Here is a 21,876-nt window from a genome sequence, read left to right on the forward strand (position 1 = left end):
CTGTGCTCCGAGCACCCCTGCATCATCAGCTGCCTCAGTTTCTCAATTCCCCTTCTTTAAAGACAACCCTCCTTCCACACCTCTTCACTGCTTCCAGAGTAGCTAGTCGGACACAGCACAATCAAAATCTCGCACATGTGCTTCAGGGAACACTGGAAGTATTATCCCTGTACTCTGAGCACCCCTGCATCATCAGCAGGCTCCGTTTCTTACAGCCCCCTTCTTGAAAGATGATTCCTTCTCCTACACCTTTTCACTGCTTTACACCGCGATTAACATCTCGCACATGAGCTGTTCGTGACTAGCTGCTGTGGAAGCAGTGAAGAGGTGTAGAAGGAGGGATCGTCTTTCAAGAAGGAGGCGGTGAGAAAATGAGGCGTCTGCTGACGCAGGGGTACTCAGAGCACAGGGATAATGCCCTGTATACTCCCTGAAGATTAATTTGGATATGAAGAAAACTCAATATAGGCGATGATAGACTCCATTTAACAAGAGGGGCCTCTTCCAACCACCCTCATACTTACTGCAATTTCGGAGCGGTTTATACTACTTCTATAGCCATTGTTAAGACAGAGCTTTGTCCCGATGGGCGTGCAGGGCAGGAAGAAAGGTGGTTTATCATCTGCATCAATGATATTAATAAGTATTGATGTTGTGGCAGTGAAACTGGGATGTTCTGCAGGATCCTGAGTGTCCTAAGAGTGAAGAGATGAGAACACGTGTGTCATATCCACAAGACCACAATGATGACGCGTAACTGAGTATTTGATAAAGACAAAAGCTTGACACAGACATCTGATGCTCCCTCAGCTCCTCTTTCAGCCTCTTGGGAGATAACATACACCCAGGGGTTAATGCTGTGGCCTGCGATTGGGTCTCAGTGGTCACGTGGGGTGCTCCTATAACATGACGCTTGCACTAAAGTGTCGTGACATCAGTACACTATGTGGCCACTAAGTCCTAGTCACAGGCCTCAGCGGTGCAAGTGATGTAAACCAGGAGACCGGAGAGAGCGCCGGACACTGCAAGGATGTGCAGAAGACGGGAACATGAGTTTGCATCTAGGCAGATGTGAAAAAATGCTGCAAAGTAATAATGCTTTATAAATAGAGGTATTAATAGTTAGTACAACATGGCCCTCACAGTCCTGATCATCTGGTCCCGTTACAAAGGTTATGACTTGTTCTACTGGAGATCAACTTACCCGTGCAGTAAGATTAAAGTGTATTTGGGGGTACAGGTCGTAATCCAGAGGTTTATTCACCAGTAATACTGGATATGTTACTGATGTTAGTCTGAAATAAGCCGCTGCGTTCTAATATCAAGAGATAAAAAACAATCATCAGTGAGAACGGAGACATTAATGGTTGTTCTGCTTAAAGGGATCTGTCACCAGAACCCAGCGTATCCACCCAGTCCTGCAAATAGATAGGTTACGGTCACCTGAATCAAACTGGGTTTCCCCCTTGTGAATCGGTGCCAAGAAATCACTGTTTATGTCACAATGCAACTGAACTCTTTGAAGCAACAAGGACGTGACTGTTGCTCCAAAATAGAAAGTGGCAACACCCTTGTTGCTCCAAAGAGCTCAGTTGCATATTGCAAAGATTTCCCAGGAACATTAATTTACTTTATGATGAGGTTGCACCCGGATATTCCAATGACATCATGACCCCCAGGTGATCTAAAGTCACTCAGGTTAATACCCCCCCCCCCCCCCCCGTGAGATCGGGGGAGGCAAGGGCAGAGCAACCCAGGGGGTGGAATGACCCCGGGGAACGAAAACTGCCTTGGATTGCATGACCTAAGGGCCACATGACTTTGCCAGAACCCTCAGATCCATCATCAGCATCCCCAGGACCAGGTAAGTAAATTAATACTCTCTGGACAACTCCTTTAAGTGGAGAGACTTTACTCCGATAAAAGTGTCTTATATTCCCTTGTACTTGTATCTATGCACATTTGTAGATAACTCAGTAAGGCCGTGGCCCCACGTGGCATAAACAGGAAAATGTTGCTGATGGATTTTGGAAAAATCCACCTTATGAATTTACCAATAAGTTGGACATTTGTCTATTTCAGACTTACAAATCATGTTACTATGTTAGCTTGAGACTATCTCATGCTTCCTATGTAAGGCCCGGTTCACATCTGTGTTTGGTAACCTGATATACATTAAAAAGCGGTTAACTAAGAAACCACACGCACCCTAAAGACTATAATGGGGTCCGTGTCCGTACTTTTCTCTCCACATGATTCGAGCGGACACCGAGCGGAAACCACACAGACTCCATTATAGTCTATGGGGTCCGTGTGGTCTCTTAGCCAACCACTTTTTAATGTGTATAGGCTTCCGTTCGGGGTTACCCAAGTGGACTCCCCGAACGGAATACTGAACGCCATACATAAGAAAAACCTAACAACAATCAATGGAATTAGATATCATAACAATATCCGATTATCAAAAAAAGACATTTCAGAGGTAACAAAGCATATGGATCTTACCGTATCATTACTAATTATTTCATAGTAGAGCGTATCCCCATCCGCATCTTCAGCTTCTATCGCAGGACCAATGGCGGTATTCACTGGAGTATTCTTAAGAAACGGTTTTAATACATATATAAAATGGTAGTTGTATTATGAAGCATGCCATGCAAGGGTTTTCCAGCAGTTTAATGGTTAAAATGGTTTTCTGAGCAAATTAGGATGGGTCATCAAAATCTGGCTGGGGTACGAAACCCAGTCCCCTACACAGACAGATGTTCTCAGCAGCCATCATATGGAGAACAGAGCCAAAATCAGATATCTGTTCTCAGGATAGTGGCTGTGCGGAACTATTACAGCTCAGCTCCTATACAAGTGTCATTGGCCTGGCAAACCCCTTTAATAGTGGTCTGAAGAACTGATTCCATGACCCCTTAAACCAAATTCTCACTGTAGGAGAATCTTAGTTCTGGTTAGTAATTCTCAAGGAGTACAAAGAAAACACTAACATTCCCAACCGGTCCTTAAAAAGAGTCTCATACAGCGGACAAAGAAGATAAAGAGTATTGGTTATGGGGCAATGCGGTGGATCAGTGGTTAGCACTGCAGCCTTGCAGCGCTGGAGTCCTGGGTTCAAATCCTGCCAAGGTCAAAACATCTACAAGGAGTTTGTATGTTCTCCCCATGTTTGCATGGGTTTCCTCCCATATTCCAAAGACATACTGATAGGGGAAAATGTACATTGTGAGCCCTATATGGGGCCCACAATCTGCATTAAAAAAAAAAGTACTGGTTATGACCATTATAGTCCCTTGCCAAGCTACAGGCTACAAAAAACAGCTCTGTTCTATCTTCGTTTCAATGTTTAGCCTGTTCTCGGGATAGTGGCCTACATTGTAGAAGCTATAACTCACCTCAAGAATACTGAAATTATAGCTGGTTTCCTTGAAGACTGGTGCTTTGGTATTAACATTAATAATCTGTACAAAAATGGTTTGTCCGGGAACCTGAAAAAACAGACATAGCATTTAGACTTGTAGACAAATACTATTACTCTGACATTACTGCCTAGAGCTTCATACTATAGAGCCCAGACATAAAACAGCAGCTAAAGCATGAGGACTGGTGCTGAGATACCGTATGTGTAATAGATTGGGCATCTAGACAGAGCAACGGAACACAAAATCAGACATGAAGCATTGTACTCACAATCTGGCCATTTTTTTTGCACCTGAGTAAAACCTCGATTAGTTTGTCCTTCTGTAATAAACAAAGAAGAGTTGAACATATTAACAAAATAAAATATACTCAGAAAACAAACAAGATTTAGGATCTGTGATCTTAAAGGGAGTCTATCACTGCCTCCAGCTTTAAACCACTCCCATACTGCTGTAGATGCTGTTAGCAGAGTTAGAACGATACCTTTCTTGTGTTTCAGAGCCCCGGGGATGCAGCGAAATAATAATTCTATTCTTTATTCAAATGAGGACCTTGAAGCACAGGGGGAGTTTTCTTCTATTACTGAGCGCTGCTTCATCATCAATAAACATGTCCATCCTGCTTTAAACTCATCCCCTTGGGTAGTGTGAGTTAGTCCTCCTACTGCCCATGTGGATAAGTGGAATGCAGTTCCCCATGTGCTCCAAAATCCCCATTTGAATAAAGAATAAAAGTGTTATTTCGCTGCATCCCTGGGGCTGTGAAACATAAGAAAGGTAGAATTTTTATTCTGCTAACAGCATCTGCAGCACTATGGGAACGGTTTAAAGTTGCTGGGGGCATTGATAGAACCCCTTTAAGGTGCATCTGATTGATCAAAAATACTTACAGTTCATTCACACATCGCAAATTAGATCAAATGGATACTTAATTGGGGGATGTTCAATGGATGCAAAAGCATCAAAAGATTTCACCTTGGTAGATCATCTCATAGCCACCTTGACAATAGTAAAAGGGTTGTTTTCCCAATTCTATGCCTTGATATTAACTTACCTGATAGTCTACTTCTTCAATTAAAACCAAGAAATAGCTTCCATTTATTTCACTTATTCCGAATTTCTGTGAGTCAACTTCCACTGTATGGTCAGGTTCTACAATTAATGGTGTTACCACTGTACCTGGTTTTTCATCCTCTCTTATAGATGTCAGAAAATTTTCAGACCTACAAGCTGTAGAAAAAATTATCATATTGTTATGGGAGAAAGCTAAATAAGAAACCATCACCCCTGAAACACCAATATGTTATGTGCGGCCGTAACCCTATGGTTACGAATATGGTGTCTTACAAGATTGTAGCACACTATGTCTTAGCTTCAAAACAAATATACAAAAATATGATACTGGCAGTCCAAGATGCAACAAGAATACAAGCCCCGTCAATACAAAACGGAAAAGGAGACGCAGAGACCAATTTGACTAGAGTGTTGGGGGGTGGAGGGTTCTTAAGGAGTGTAGGGCACCTAAACATGGCTGAAAATGAGCATGACTTGCACAAACTGGCATCTTAAGAGCACATAACCTACGACCAGAGTGGTGCACTACAGACACAGAGCGGGTGACCAAGAAGAAGATAGTGGATACCAATAGAGATGAGCGAACACTAAAATGTCCGAGGTTCGAAATCCGATTCGAACAGCCGCACACTGTTCGACTGTTCAAACGGATTTCGAACCCCATTATAGTCTATGGGTGGAAATGCTCGTTTCAGGGGTACGCAAAATTCGATAAAATTATACTTACCAAGTCCACGAGTGACGGTCGGGCTGGATTCTCCTTGAAGTCTTCTCCCGGCGCAGCGCCCCCGCGGCGTCTTCCGGCTCTGAATTCACTCTGCCGGGACCTAGGCAGAGCCGACTGCGCATGCGGGGGCATGCCCGCGCATGCGCAGTCGGCTCTGCCTAGGCCGGATGCCTAGGCAGAGTGAATTCCAGCTGGAAGACGCCACGGGGACACTGCACGGAGAAGACTTCTAAAGGTAAGAGAAGAACCAGCGTTGATTGGCAGAATGTATAGCATTCTGCCAATCAACGCTGGTTCTGCATCGAACCTTAAACTTCGAACAGCTAGTAGTGTTCGATCGAGTACGAGTATTTCAAATACCGTAGTATTCGATCGAACACTACTCGCTCATCTCTAGATACCAATAGAGTTCTATTGGGAGGCTTTTTTTGGAGGCTGATTGTGACGCGTTCAGCATCAAAATCCTTGCCAAAAATCTCCATGTGACCTGACCCCTAAAGAGATCTGATACATATCCCTATACTGTGGATAGGGGATAAGTGTCCTTAGGCTAGCTTCACTCTGGTCAGGATCTTGACGTGGAATCCGCCTCAAAATCCGCCTCACAAATAGTGTCCTATGTAATCTGCTAGCGTTCTTTTTCCGCCTAAAAAAACCAACAGGAGTCAATGAGAGGTGGAAAAAAATGCTAGCGGTTTTTTCAAGGTCCATACACTGTGCTGTAGGTAAAAAACAAAAAACTAAAAATGCCTCAAAAGACGCTCCAAAAAAATGCCTCATGTAAAAAACTGCTTCAAAGAACCATTTCCTAATTCCTGAAGCGGATTTTTTCCTCTCCAAAATCCTTGCCAAAAAACTCTGTGTGAACTCCGCCTTCGTGGGACAACTGCTTTAATGAAGTTTCCAATTTTTCAGCAAGATGGCGCTCTGCCACATTTGTTGCATACAAATTCATAATTTTCTGAACGATACACTGCCTGAATGTTGGGTGGATTGCATGGTACCCCAAGACCTATTATAACATCCTCATAGATTACACCCTGCAATTTATTTTCTAGTGGACAAACGTCACAGACCACATTTGCGTGCCGCCATTAGCGACTAATCTGGATGATGTAAAAAACAGAATCACAGCAGCGGTGACCTCGGTAGAAGAAGAGGCTTTGAGACGCCTTTAAGAAGGGCCGTATAGTAGATGGAGAGCATTTACATAAAGGTTATTAGCTTATTAAATTATGTGTGATTTTTTGTAAAATTGGAACATGTTGCCATCGTGAAATATAATACTGGAAATCGGGTACATCTATATGAAATACCCTGAATTAAAAATCACAGCACAGACAGCGATGTCCGTAAAGGGATTTCCAAGTAATACAATAGAAAAATAATAATAAAAAGCAATAAGAAAATGCCAACACACACACACGCGTAACACAACTGATACCTAGGAGTTCTAACACTACATATACAGTATACCCTCCTATATGTTAAGATGGGAACAAGATCTATGGTAGGAATACACTATAGATGAATGGCACATATCCATTACGCACACTGCATTCATCATACTGAGAAACTTAACAAGGTTCAGATTAGCAATGAGTCTACCAGAACGTAGAGTGTTTTGTTCAGTCTATCCCAAAATTTTTATGGTTCACCACCCATGACCCACAATAGTATAATAAGCAGAGGTCCAGGTGATTGGATTAAACATAACATGTTCTACTCACTACTACTGGACTCTGTCACAATGTTAATCAGTCACCTGGCCTCCTTTTTGGGCTTCTTTTGGCCAACTGAACCATGTCATTGGCCCAGAGGGAACATAGAGACCTATGATTGGGTCTTATCGGTTACATGGGGCATACCAACATCATGACAATTGGCCCCAAACAGGTGGCCGAACCCACAAATGTTCAGTGAAACAAACCTAATGAAGTTCATTAGAGATGAGCGAACAGTGTTCTATCGAACTCATGTTCGATCGGATATTAGGCTGTTCGGCATGTTCGAATCGAATCGAACACCGCGTGGTAAAGTGCGCCATTACTCGATTCCCCTCCCACCTTCCCTGGCGCCTTTTTTGCTCCAATAACAGCGCAGGGTAGGTGGGACAGGAACTACGACACCGGTGACGTTGAGAAAAGTAGGCAAAACCCATTGGCTGCCGAAAACATGTGACCTCTAATTTAAAAGAACAGCGCCGCCCAGCTTCGCGTCATTCTGAGCTTGCAATTCACCGAGGACGGAGGTTTCCGTCCAGCTAGCTAGGGCTTAGATTCTGGGTAGGCAGGGACAGGCTAGGATAGGAAGGAGAAGACAACCAACAGCTCTTATAAGAGCTAAATTCCAGGGAGAAGCTTGTCAGTGTAACGTGGCACTGACGGGCTCAATCGCCGCAACCCAGCTTTCCCAGGATCCTGAATGGAATACACTGTCAGTGTATTCCCGTATACCCGATATATACCCCGATACCCGTTCCAACGGTGTGCCCCCCCACCTTCACCCCAGAAATACCCTGCAAGTCCCCTAGCAATAGAATTGGGGCTATATACACCCACAATTTTTACTACTGGTATACAGTGCCATTGTCTGACTGGGAATTCAAAGAATATATTGGGAATACAAATACCCTCATTTCTTGCTACTGCCATATAGTGCCAGTGTCTGACTGGGAATTCAAAGAATATATTGGGGTTACGTGCACCCACAATTTTTACTACTGGTATACAGTGCCATTGTCTGACTGGGAATTCAAAGAATATATTGGGAATACAAATACCCTCATTTCTTGCTACTGCCATATAGTGCCAGTGTCTGACTGGGAATTCAAAGAATATATTGGGGTTACGTGCACCCACAATTTTTACTACTGGTATACAGTGCCATTGTCTGACTGGGAATTCAAAGAATATATTGGGAATACAAATACCCTCATTTCTTGCTACTGCCATATAGTGCCAGTGTCTGACTGGGAATTCAAAGAATATATTGGGGTTACGTGCACCCACAATTTTTACTACTGGTATACAGTGCCATTGTCTGACTGGGAATTCAAAGAATATATTGGGAATACAAATACCCTCATTTCTTGCTACTGCCATATAGTGCCAGTGTCTGACTGGGAATTCAAAGAATATATTGGGGTTACGTGCACCCACAATTTTTACTACTGGTATACAGTGCCATTGTCTGACTGGGAATTCAAAGAATATATTGGGAATACAAATACCCTCATTTCTTGCTACTGCCATATAGTGCCAGTGTCTGACTGGGAATTCAAAGAATATATTGGGAATACAAATACCCTCATTTCTTGCTACTGCCATATAGTGCCAGTTTCTGACTGGTAATTCAAAGAATATATTGGGGTTACGTGCACCCACAATTTTTACTACTGGTATACAGTGCCATTGTCTGACTGGGAATTCAAAGAATATATTGGGAATACAAATACCCTCATTTCTTGCTACTACCATATAGTGCCAGTGTCTGACTGGGAATTCAAAGAATATATTGGGGTTACGTGCACCCACAATTTTTACTACTGGTATACAGTGCCATTGTCTGACTGGGAATTCAAAGAATATATTGGGAATACAAATACCCTCATTTCTTGCTACTGCCATATAGTGCCAGTGTCTGACTGGGAATTCAAAGAATATATTGGGGTTACGTGCACCCACAATTTTTACTACTGGTATACAGTGCCATTGTCTGACTGGGAATTCAAAGAATATATTGGGAATACAAATACCCTCATTTCTTGCTACTGCCATATAGTGCCAGTGTCTGACTGGGAATTCAAAGAATATATTGGGGTTACGTGCACCCACAATTTTTACTACTGGTATACAGTGCCATTGTCTGACTGGGAATTCAAAGAATATATTGGGAATACAAATACCCTCATTTCTTGCTACTGCCATATAGTGCCAGTGTCTGACTGGGAATTCAAAGAATATATTGGGGTTACGTGCACCCACAATTTTTACTACTGGTATACAGTGCCATTGTCTGACTGGGAATTCAAAGAATATATTGGGAATACAAATACCCTCATTTCTTGCTACTGCCATATAGTGCCAGTGTCTGACTGGGAATTCAAAGAATATATTGGGGTTACGTGCACCCACAATTTTTACTACTGGTATACAGTGCCAATTTCTAACTAGGAATTCAAAATGCGCAAGGCTCCCGGAAAGGGACGTGGACGAGGCCGTGGGCGAGGTCGGGGGAATGGTTCTGGGGAGCAAGGTAGCAGTGAAGCCACAGGGCGTCCCGTGCCTACTCCTGTGGGGCAGCAAGCATTGCGCCACTCCACAGTGCCAGGGTTGCTTGCCACATTAACTAAACTGCAGGGTACAAACCTTAGTAGGCCCGAGAACCAGGAACAGGTCTTGCAATGGCTGTCAGAGAACGCTTACAGCACATTGTCCAGCAGCCAGTCAGACTCTGCCTCGTCTCCTCCTATTACCCAACAGTCTTGTCTTCCTTCCTCCCAAAATTCCGAAGCTTTACAGAACAATAACCCAAACTGTCCCTGCTCCCCAGAGCTGTTCTCCGCTCCTTTCATTGTCCCTCAACCTGCCTCTCCACGTCACGATTCCACGAACCTAACAGAGGAGCATCTGTGTCCAGATGCTCAAACACTAGAGTCTCCTCCATCTCCGTTCGATTTGGTGGTGGATGACCAGCAACCCACCCTCATCGACGATGATGTGACGCAGTTGCCGTCAGGGCATCCAGTTGACCGGCGCATTGTGCGGGAGGAGGAGATGAGACAGGAGTTGGAAGAGGAAGTGGTGGATGATGAGGACACTGACCCGACCTGGACAGGGGGGATGTCAAGCGGGGAAAGTAGTGTGGATGTTGAGGCAGGTGCAGCACCAAAAAGGGTAGCTAGAGGCAGAGGCAGAGGTCAGCAGCTTAGGCGAAGCCAGGCCACACCCGGAATCTCCCAAGATGTTCCAGTTCGTACCCAGCCCCGAAAAACTCCCACCTCGAGGGCACGTTTCTCGAAGGTGTGGAGTTTTTTCAAGGAATGCGCCGAGGACAGATATAGTGTTGTCTGCACAATTTGCCTCTCGAAATTGATTAGGGGCTCTGAGAAGAGCAACCTGTCCACCACTTCAATGCGCCGTCATTTGGAATCCAAGCACTGGAATCAGTGGCAGGCAGCAACGGCAGGACAAAGGCCGCCTGCCGTTCACGCCACTGCCACTGCCACTGCCTCTGCCACTGCCACTGCTGACTGTGCTGGCGATGCACTCCAGAGGACGAGCCAGGACACCACTTCATCTGCCTCCGCCACTTTGTTGACTTCTACCTCATCCTCCCCTGGTCCTGTCTTATCTCCTTCTCCTGCACCATCAAAGGCACCATCAGGCGTTTCTTTACAACAACCCACCATCTCTCAGACATTGGAGCGGCGGCAGAAATACACTGCTAACCACCCACACGCGCAAGCCTTGAACGCCAACATCGCTAAACTGCTGGCCCAGGAGATGTTGGCGTTCCGGCTTGTTGAAACTCCCGCCTTCCTGGACCTGATGGCAACTGCGGCACCTCGCTATGCCGTCCCTAGCCGTCACTACTTCTCCCGGTGTGCCGTCCCCGCCTTGCACCAGCACGTGTCACTCAACATCAGGCGGGCCCTTAGTTCCGCGCTTTGCACAAAGGTCCACTTGACCACCGACGCGTGGACAAGTGCATGCGGACAGGGACGCTACATTTCACTGACGGCACACTGGGTGAATGTAGTTGAGGCTGGGACTGCTTCCCAAACTGGCCCGGTGTACCTCGTCTCCCCGCCTAACATTCCTGGCAGGGACACGAGAAGAACACCCCCCTCCTCCTCCTCCTCTACCGCCTCCTCCTCCGCCACCGCCTCCTCCTCCGCCACCGCCTCCTCCTCCGCTGTTAGATTGACCCCAGCTACGAGTTGGAAACGTTGCAGCACTGGCGTTGGTAGACGTCAGCAGGCTGTGCTGAAGCTGATCAGCTTGGGGGACAGACAGCACACTGCCTCCGAGGTGAGGGATGCCCTCCTCGATGAGACGGCAATATGGTTTGAGCCGCTGCACCTGGGCCCAGGCATGGTCGTTTGTGATAACGGCCGGAACCTGGTAGCAGCTCTGGAGCTTGCCGGACTCCAACATGTTCCATGCCTGGCCCACGTCTTCAACCTAGTGGTGCAACGTTTCCTAAAGAGCTACCCCAATGTTCCAGAGCTACTGGTGAAAGTGCGGCGCATGTGCGCCCACTTTCGCAAGTCGACAGTAGCCGCTGCTAGCTTAAAATCTCTCCAGCAACGCCTGCATGTGCCACAACACCGGCTTTTGTGCGACGTCCCCACACGCTGGAACTCAACGTTTCAGATGTTGAATAGAGTGGTTGAGCAGCAGAGACCTTTGATGGAATACCAGCTACAAAACCCTAGGGTGCCACAAAGTCAGCTGCCTCAGTTTCACATCCATGAGTGGCCATGGATGAGAGACCTTTGTGACATCCTACGGGTCTTTGAGGAGTCCACAAGGAGGGTGAGCTCTGAGGATGCGATGGTGAGCCTTACAATCCCGCTCTTGTGTGTTCTGAGAGAATCCCTGATTGACATCAGGGATAACTCAGATCACACAGAGGAGTTAGGGATAGCATCCGATCCGTCACAGCTGGAGAGTAGGTCCACACATCTGTCCGCTTCACTGCGTTTAATGGAGGAGGAGGAGGAGGAGGAGGAGGAGGAGGAAGAAGAGTTGTCCGATGATGTGATGGTGATACAGGAGGCTTCCGGGCAACTTCGAATCGTCCCATTGTTGCAGCGCGGATGGGTAGACATGGAGGATGAGGAGGAAATGGAGATTGAACTTTCCGGTGGGGCCAGAGGAGTCATGCCAACTAACACTGTGGCAGACATGGCTGAGTTCATGTTGGGGTGCTTTACAACCGACAAGCGTATTGTCAAAATCATGGAGGACAACCAGTACTGGATCTTTGCTATCCTTGACCCCCGGTATAAAAACAACATCTCATCTTTTATTCCGGTAGAGGGGAGGGCCAATCGCATCAATGCTTGCCACAGGCAATTGGTGCAGAATATGATGGAGATGTTTCCAGCATGTGACGTTGGCGGCAGGGAGGGCAGTTCCTCCAGTAGGCAACCAAGTTCTCACCGGTCCACACAAACGAGGGGCACACTGTCTAAGGTCTGGGACACCTTGATGGCACCCCCTCGCCAAAGTGCCGCCACGGAGGGTCCTAGTGTCACCAGGCGTGAGAAGTATAGGCGCATGTTGCGGGAATACCTTTCCGACCACAGCCCTGTCCTCTCCGACCCCTCTGCGCCCTACACGTATTGGGTGTCGAAGTTGGACCTGTGGCTTGAACTTGCCCTATATGCCTTGGAGGTGCTGTCCTGTCCTGCCGCCAGCGTCCTATCTGAGAGGGTGTTCAGTGCAGCCGGTGGCATCATCACTGACAAGCGCACCCGTCTGTCAGCTGAGAGTGCCGACCGGCTCACTTTGATAAAAATGAACCACCACTGGATAGAGCCTTCATTTTTGTGCCCACCTGTGTAAAGCACCCCAACATGAAACTCCATGTCTGTACTCAACCTCTCCAATTCCTCCGCATCCTCATACTCATCCACCATAAGCGTTGCACAATTCTGCTAATACTAGGCTCCCTCCAACATGATTTCCCCCAACTCTGCTGGTTAGAGGCTCCCTCCACCCTGATTTCCACCAACTCTGCTGGTTAGAGGCTCCCTCCACCCTGCTTTCCCACAACTCTGCTGGTTAGAGGCTCCCTCCACCATGAATTTGCCCAAACTGGGCTGTTTAGAGGCTCCCTCCACCATGAATTGGTCCAAACTGGGGTTTTTAGAGGCTCCCTCCACCATGAATTGGTCCAAACTTGGCTGTTTAGAGGCTCCCTCCACCATGAATTGGTCCAAACTGGGGTGGTTAGAGGCTCCCTCCACCATTAATTGGTCCAAACTGGGCTGGTTAGAGGCTCCCTCCACCATTAATTGGTCCAAACTGGGCTGGTTAGAGGCTCCCTCCACCATGAATTGGTCCAAACTGGGGTTTTTAGAGGCTCCCTCCACCATGAATTGGTCCAAACTTGGCTGTTTAGAGGCTCCCTCCACCATTAATTGGTCCAAACTGGGCTGGTTAGAGGCTCCCTCCACCATGAATTGGTCCAAACTGGGTTTTTTAGAGGCTCCCTCCACCATGAATTTGCCCAAACTGGGCTGTTTAGAGGCTCCCTCCACCATGAATTGGTCCAAACTGGGCTGGTTAGAGGCTCCCTCCACCATGAATTTCCCAAAACTTGGCTGTTTAGAGGCTCCCTCCACCATTAATTGGTCCAAACTGGGCTGGTTAGAGGCTCCCTCCACCATGAATTTGCCCAAACTGGGCTGTTTAGAGGCTCCCTCCACCATGAATTTGCCCAAACTGGGCTGTTTAGCGGCTCCCTCCACCATTAATTGGTCCAAACTGGGCTGGTTAGAGGCTCCCTCCACCATGAATTTGCCCAAACTGGGCTGTTTAGAGGCTCCCTCCACCATAAATTTGCCCAAACTGGGCTGGTTAGAGGCTCCCTCCACCATGAATTGGTCCAAACTGGGGTTTTTAGAGGCTCCCTCCACCATGAATTGGTCCAAACTTGGCTGTTTAGAGGCTCCCTCCACCATGAATTGGTCCAAACTGGGGTGGTTAGAGGCTCCCTCCACCATTAATTGGTCCAAACTGGGCTGGTTAGAGGCTCCCTCCACCATGAATTGGTCCAAACTGGGTTTTTTAGAGGCTCCCTCCACCATGAATTTGCCCAAACTGGGCTGTTTAGAGGCTCCCTCCACCATGAATTGGTCCAAACTGGGCTGGTTAGAGGCTCCCTCCACCATGAATTTCCCAAAACTTGGCTGTTTAGAGGCTCCCTCCACCATTAATTGGTCCAAACTGGGCTGGTTAGAGGCTCCCTCCACCATGAATTTGCCCAAACTGGGCTGTTTAGAGGCTCCCTCCACCATGAATTTGCCCAAACTGGGCTGTTTAGCGGCTCCCTCCACCATTAATTGGTCCAAACTGGGCTGGTTAGAGGCTCCCTCCACCATGAATTTGCCCAAACTGGGCTGTTTAGAGGCTCCCTCCACCATGAATTTGCCCAAACTGGGCTGGTTAGAGGCTCCCTCCACCATGAATTGGTCCAAACTGGGGTTTTTAGAGGCTCCCTCCACCATGAATTGGTCCAAACTTGGCTGTTTAGAGGCTCCCTCCACCATGAATTGGTCCAAACTGGGGTGGTTAGAGGCTCCCTCCACCATTAATTGGTCCAAACTGGGCTGGTTAGAGGCTCCCTCCACCATTAATTGGTCCAAACTGGGCTGGTTAGAGGCTCCCTCCACCATGAATTTGCCCAAACTGGGCTGTTTAGAGGCTCCCTCCACCATGAATTTGCCCAAACTGGGCTGGTTAGAGGCTCCCTCCACCATGAATTGGTCCAAACTGGGGTTTTTAGAGGCTCCCTCCACCATGAATTGGTCCAAACTTGGCTGTTTAGAGGCTCCCTCCACCATTAATTGGTCCAAACTGGGCTGGTTAGAGGCTCCCTCCACCATGAATTGGTCCAAACTGGGTTTTTTAGAGGCTCCCTCCACCATGAATTTGCCCAAACTGGGCTGTTTAGAGGCTCCCTCCACCATGAATTGGTCCAAACTGGGCTGGTTAGAGGCTCCCTCCACCATGAATTTCCCAAAACTTGGCTGTTTAGAGGCTCCCTCCACCATTAATTGGTCCAAACTGGGCTGGTTAGAGGCTCCCTCCACCATGAATTTGCCCAAACTGGGCTGTTTAGAGGCTCCCTCCACCATGAATTTGCCCAAACTGGGCTGTTTAGAGGCTCCCTTCACCATGAATTGGTCCAAACTGGGTTTTTTAGAGGCTCCCTCCACCATGAATTGGTCCAAACTGGGCTGTTTAGAGGCTCCCTCCACCATGAATTTGCCCAAACTGGGCTGTTTAGCGGCTCCCTCCACCATTAATTGGTCCAAACTGGGCTGGTTAGAGGCTCCCTCCACCATTAATTGGTCCAAACTGGGCTGGTTAGAGGCTCCCTCCACCATGAATTTGCCCAAACTGGGCTGTTTAGAGGCTCCCTCCACCATGAATTTGCCCAAACTGGGCTGGTTAGAGGCTCCCTCCACCATGAATTGGTCCAAACTGGGGGTTTTAGAGGCTCCCTCCACCATGAATTGGTCCAAACTTGGCTGTTTAGAGGCTCCCTCCACCATTAATTGGTCCAAACTGGGCTGGTTAGAGGCTCCCTCCACCATGAATTGGTCCAAACTGGGTTTTTTAGAGGCTCCCTCCACCATGAATTTGCCCAAACTGGGCTGTTTAGAGGCTCCCTCCACCATGAATTGGTCCAAACTGGGCTGGTTAGAGGCTCCCTCCACCATGAATTTCCCAAAACTTGGCTGTTTAGAGGCTCCCTCCACCATTAATTGGTCCAAACTGGGCTGGTTAGAGGCTCCCTCCACCATGAATTTGCCCAAACTGGGCTGTTTAGAGGCTCCCTCCACCATGAATTTGCCCAAACTGGGCTGTTTAGAGGCTCCCTCCACTATGAATTGGTCCAAACTGGGTTTTTTAGAGGCTCCCTCCACCATGAATTGGTCCAAACTGGGCTGTTTAGAGGCTCCCTCCACCATGAATTTGCCCAAACTGGGCTGTTTAGCGGCTCCCTCCACCATTAATTGGTCCAAACTGGGCTGGTTAGAGGCTCCCTCCACCATGAATTTGCCCAAACTGGGCTGGTTAGAGGCTCCCTCCACCATGAATTGGTCCAAACTGGGGTTTTTAGAGGCTCCCTCCACCATGAATTGGTCCAAACTTGGCTGTTTAGAGGCTCCCTCCACCATGAATTGGTCCAAACTGGGGTGGTTAGAGGCTCCCTCCACCATTAATTGGTCCAAACTGGGCTGGTTAGAGGCTCCCTCCACCATTAATTGGTCCAAACTGGGCTGGTTAGAGGCTCCCTCCACCATTAATTGGTCCAAACTGGGCTGGTTAGAGGCTCCCTCCACCATTAATTGGTCCAAACTGGGCTGGTTAGAGGCTCCCTCCACCATGAATTGGTCCAAACTGGGCTGTTTAGAGTCTCCCTCCACCATGAATTTGCCCAAACTGGGCTGGTTAGAGGCTCCCTCCACCATGAATTGGTCCAAACTGGGGTTTTTAGAGGCTCCCTCCACCATGAATTGGTCCAAACTGGGCTGTTTAGAGGCTCCCTCCACCATGAATTGGTCCAAACTGGGGTGGTTAGAGGCTCCCTCCACCATTAATTGGTCCAAACTGGGCTGGTTAGAGGCTCCCTCCACCATTAATTGGTCCAAACTGGGCTGGTTAGAGGCTCCCTCCACCATGAATTGGTCCAAACTGGGGTTTTTAGAGGCTCCCTCCACCATGAATTGGTCCAAACTTGGCTGTTTAGAGGCTCCCTCCACCATTAATTGGTCCAAACTGGGCTGGTTAGAGGCTCCCTCCACCATGAATTGGTCCAAACTGGGTTTTTTAGAGGCTCCCTCCACCATGAATTTGCCCAAACTGGGCTGTTTAGAGGCTCCCTCCACCATGAATTGGTCCAAACTGGGCTGGTTAGAGGCTCCCTCCACCATGAATTTCCCAAAACTTGGCTGTTTAGAGGCTCCCTCCACCATTAATTGGTCCAAACTGGGCTGGTTAGAGGCTCCCTCCACCATGAATTTGCCCAAACTGGGCTGTTTAGAGGCTCCCTCCACCATGAATTTGCCCAAACTGGGCTGTTTAGCGGCTCCCTCCACCATTAATTGGTCCAAACTGGGCTGGTTAGAGGCTCCCTCCACCATGAATTTGCCCAAACTGGGCTGTTTAGAGGCTCCCTCCACCATGAATTTGCCCAAACTGGGCTGGTTAGAGGCTCCCTCCACCATGAATTGGTCCAAACTGGGGTTTTTAGAGGCTCCCTCCACCATGAATTGGTCCAAACTTGGCTGTTTAGAGGCTCCCTCCACCATGAATTGGTCCAAACTGGGGTGGTTAGAGGCTCCCTCCACCATTAATTGGTCCAAACTGGGCTGGTTAGAGGCTCCCTCCACCATGAATTGGTCCAAACTGGGTTTTTTAGAGGCTCCCTCCACCATGAATTTGCCCAAACTGGGCTGTTTAGAGGCTCCCTCCACCATGAATTGGTCCAAACTGGGCTGGTTAGAGGCTCCCTCCACCATGAATTTCCCAAAACTTGGCTGTTTAGAGGCTCCCTCCACCATTAATTGGTCCAAACTGGGCTGGTTAGAGGCTCCCTCCACCATGAATTTGCCCAAACTGGGCTGTTTAGAGGCTCCCTCCACCATGAATTTGCCCAAACTGGGCTGTTTAGCGGCTCCCTCCACCATTAATTGGTCCAAACTGGGCTGGTTAGAGGCTCCCTCCACCATGAATTTGCCCAAACTGGGCTGTTTAGAGGCTCCCTCCACCATGAATTTGCCCAAACTGGGCTGGTTAGAGGCTCCCTCCACCATGAATTGGTCCAAACTGGGGTTTTTAGAGGCTCCCTCCACCATGAATTGGTCCAAACTTGGCTGTTTAGAGGCTCCCTCCACCATGAATTGGTCCAAACTGGGGTGGTTAGAGGCTCCCTCCACCATTAATTGGTCCAAACTGGGCTGGTTAGAGGCTCCCTCCACCATTAATTGGTCCAAACTGGGCTGGTTAGAGGCTCCCTCCACCATGAATTTGCCCAAACTGGGCTGTTTAGAGGCTCCCTCCACCATGAATTTGCCCAAACTGGGCTGGTTAGAGGCTCCCTCCACCATGAATTGGTCCAAACTGGGGTTTTTAGAGGCTCCCTCCACCATGAATTGGTCCAAACTTGGCTGTTTAGAGGCTCCCTCCACCATTAATTGGTCCAAACTGGGCTGGTTAGAGGCTCCCTCCACCATGAATTGGTCCAAACTGGGTTTTTTAGAGGCTCCCTCCACCATGAATTTGCCCAAACTGGGCTGTTTAGAGGCTCCCTCCACCATGAATTGGTCCAAACTGGGCTGGTTAGAGGCTCCCTCCACCATGAATTTCCCAAAACTTGGCTGTTTAGAGGCTCCCTCCACCATTAATTGGTCCAAACTGGGCTGGTTAGAGGCTCCCTCCACCATGAATTTGCCCAAACTGGGCTGTTTAGAGGCTCCCTCCACCATGAATTTGCCCAAACTGGGCTGTTTAGAGGCTCCCTTCACCATGAATTGGTCCAAACTGGGTTTTTTAGAGGCTCCCTCCACCATGAATTGGTCCAAACTGGGCTGTTTAGAGGCTCCCTCCACCATGAATTTGCCCAAACTGGGCTGTTTAGCGGCTCCCTCCACCATTAATTGGTCCAAACTGGGCTGGTTAGAGGCTCCCTCCACCATTAATTGGTCCAAACTGGGCTGGTTAGAGGCTCCCTCCACCATGAATTTGCCCAAACTGGGCTGTTTAGAGGCTCCCTCCACCATGAATTTGCCCAAACTGGGCTGGTTAGAGGCTCCCTCCACCATGAATTGGTCCAAACTGGGGGTTTTAGAGGCTCCCTCCACCATGAATTGGTCCAAACTTGGCTGTTTAGAGGCTCCCTCCACCATTAATTGGTCCAAACTGGGCTGGTTAGAGGCTCCCTCCACCATGAATTGGTCCAAACTGGGTTTTTTAGAGGCTCCCTCCACCATGAATTTGCCCAAACTGGGCTGTTTAGAGGCTCCCTCCACCATGAATTGGTCCAAACTGGGCTGGTTAGAGGCTCCCTCCACCATGAATTTCCCAAAACTTGGCTGTTTAGAAGCTCCCTCCACCATTAATTGGTCCAAACTGGGCTGGTTAGAGGCTCCCTCCACCATGAATTTGCCCAAACTGGGCTGTTTACAGGCTCCCTCCACCATGAATTTGCCCAAACTGGGCTGTTTAGCGGCTCCCTCCACCATTAATTGGTCCAAACTGGGCTGGTTAGAGGCTCCCTCCACCATGAATTTGCCCAAACTGGGCTGTTTAGAGGCTCCCTCCACCATGAATTTGCCCAAACTGGGCTGGTTAGAGGCTCCCTCCACCATGAATTGGTCCAAACTGGGGTTTTTAGAGGCTCCCTCCACCATGAATTGGTCCAAACTTGGCTGTTTAGAGGCTCCCTCCACCATGAATTGGTCCAAACTGGGGTGGTTAGAGGCTCCCTCCACCATTAATTGGTCCAAACTGGGCTGGTTAGAGGCTCCCTCCACCATTAATTGGTCCAAACTGGGCTGGTTAGAGGCTCCCTCCACCATGAATTTGCCCAAACTGGGCTGTTTAGAGGCTCCCTCCACCATGAATTTGCCCAAACTGGGCTGGTTAGAGGCTCCCTCCACCATGAATTGGTCCAAACTGGGGTTTTTAGAGGCTCCCTCCACCATGAATTGGTCCAAACTTGGCTGTTTAGAGGCTCCCTCCACCATTAATTGGTCCAAACTGGGCTGGTTAGAGGCTCCCTCCACCATGAATTGGTCCAAACTGGGTTTTTTAGAGGCTCCCTCCACCATGAATTTGCCCAAACTGGGCTGTTTAGAGGCTCCCTCCACCATGAATTGGTCCAAACTGGGCTGGTTAGAGGCTCCCTCCACCATGAATTTCCCAAAACTTGGCTGTTTAGAGGCTCCCTCCACCATTAATTGGTCCAAACTGGGCTGGTTAGAGGCTCCCTCCACCATGAATTTGCCCAAACTGGGCTGTTTAGAGGCTCCCTCCACCATGAATTTGCCCAAACTGGGCTGTTTAGAGGCTCCCTTCACCATGAATTGGTCCAAACTGGGTTTTTTAGAGGCTCCCTCCACCATGAATTGGTCCAAACTGGGCTGTTTAGAGGCTCCCTCCACCATGAATTTGCCCAAACTGGGCTGTTTAGCGGCTCCCTCCACCATTAATTGGTCCAAACTGGGCTGGTTAGAGGCTCCCTCCACCATTAATTGGTCCAAACTGGGCTGGTTAGAGGCTCCCTCCACCATGAATTTGCCCAAACTGGGCTGTTTAGAGGCTCCCTCCACCATGAATTTGCCCAAACTGGGCTGGTTAGAGGCTCCCTCCACCATGAATTGGTCCAAACTGGGGGTTTTAGAGGCTCCCTCCACCATGAATTGGTCCAAACTTGGCTGTTTAGAGGCTCCCTCCACCATTAATTGGTCCAAACTGGGCTGGTTAGAGGCTCCCTCCACCATGAATTGGTCCAAACTGGGTTTTTTAGAGGCTCCCTCCACCATGAATTTGCCCAAACTGGGCTGTTTAGAGGCTCCCTCCACCATGAATTGGTCCAAACTGGGCTGGTTAGAGGCTCCCTCCACCATGAATTTCCCAAAACTTGGCTGTTTAGAGGCTCCCTCCACCATTAATTGGTCCAAACTGGGCTGGTTAGAGGCTCCCTCCACCATGAATTTGCCCAAACTGGGCTGTTTAGAGGCTCCCTCCACCATGAATTTGCCCAAACTGGGCTGTTTAGAGGCTCCCTCCACTATGAATTGGTCCAAACTGGGTTTTTTAGAGGCTCCCTCCACCATGAATTGGTCCAAACTGGGCTGTTTAGAGGCTCCCTCCACCATGAATTTGCCCAAACTGGGCTGTTTAGCGGCTCCCTCCACCATTAATTGGTCCAAACTGGGCTGGTTAGAGGCTCCCTCCACCATGAATTTGCCCAAACTGGGCTGGTTAGAGGCTCCCTCCACCATGAATTGGTCCAAACTGGGGTTTTTAGAGGCTCCCTCCACCATGAATTGGTCCAAACTTGGCTGTTTAGAGGCTCCCTCCACCATGAATTGGTCCAAACTGGGGTGGTTAGAGGCTCCCTCCACCATTAATTGGTCCAAACTGGGCTGGTTAGAGGCTCCCTCCACCATTAATTGGTCCAAACTGGGCTGGTTAGAGGCTCCCTCCACCATTAATTGGTCCAAACTGGGCTGGTTAGAGGCTCCCTCCACCATTAATTGGTCCAAACTGGGCTGGTTAGAGGCTCCCTCCACCATGAATTGGTCCAAACTGGGCTGTTTAGAGGCTCCCTCCACCATGAATTTGCCCAAACTGGGCTGGTTAGAGGCTCCCTCCACCATGAATTGGTCCAAACTGGGGTTTTTAGAGGCTCCCTCCACCATGAATTGGTCCAAACTGGGCTGTTTAGAGGCTCCCTCCACCATGAATTGGTCCAAACTGGGGTGGTTAGAGGCTCCCTCCACCATTAATTGGTCCAAACTGGGCTGGTTAGAGGCTCCCTCCACCATTAATTGGTCCAAACTGGGCTGGTTAGAGGCTCCCTCCACCATGAATTGGTCCAAACTGGGGTTTTTAGAGGCTCCCTCCACCATGAATTGGTCCAAACTTGGCTGTTTAGAGGCTCCCTCCACCATTAATTGGTCCAAACTGGGCTGGTTAGAGGCTCCCTCCACCATGAATTGGTCCAAACTGGGTTTTTTAGAGGCTCCCTCCACCATGAATTTGCCCAAACTGGGCTGTTTAGAGGCTCCCTCCACCATGAATTGGTCCAAACTGGGCTGGTTAGAGGCTCCCTCCACCATGAATTTCCCAAAACTTGGCTGTTTAGAGGCTCCCTCCACCATTAATTGGTCCAAAC

General features: G+C 48.6%; 1 protein-coding gene across 1 annotated transcript in view; it reads right to left on the minus strand.

The window, feature by feature from the left end:
• The window catches only part of CDHR5 (cadherin related family member 5), a 44,923-nt gene that overhangs the window by 16,369 nt on the left and 6,678 nt on the right, over positions 1 to 21,876 (minus strand). The window contains exons 2-7 of the mRNA XM_075281290.1: positions 4,480 to 4,655; positions 3,697 to 3,747; positions 3,402 to 3,494; positions 2,506 to 2,598; positions 1,205 to 1,315; positions 525 to 695 (exon numbers count right to left, since the gene is read on the minus strand). Of these exons, the coding sequence (XP_075137391.1) occupies positions 525 to 695; positions 1,205 to 1,315; positions 2,506 to 2,598; positions 3,402 to 3,494; positions 3,697 to 3,747; positions 4,480 to 4,655 (695 nt within the window). The remainder of the gene's footprint in view (positions 1 to 524; positions 696 to 1,204; positions 1,316 to 2,505; positions 2,599 to 3,401; positions 3,495 to 3,696; positions 3,748 to 4,479; positions 4,656 to 21,876) is intronic.

This window comes from Leptodactylus fuscus, chromosome 7 (assembly GCF_031893055.1).
Source record: "Leptodactylus fuscus isolate aLepFus1 chromosome 7, aLepFus1.hap2, whole genome shotgun sequence".
NCBI lineage: Eukaryota > Metazoa > Chordata > Amphibia > Anura > Leptodactylidae > Leptodactylus > Leptodactylus fuscus.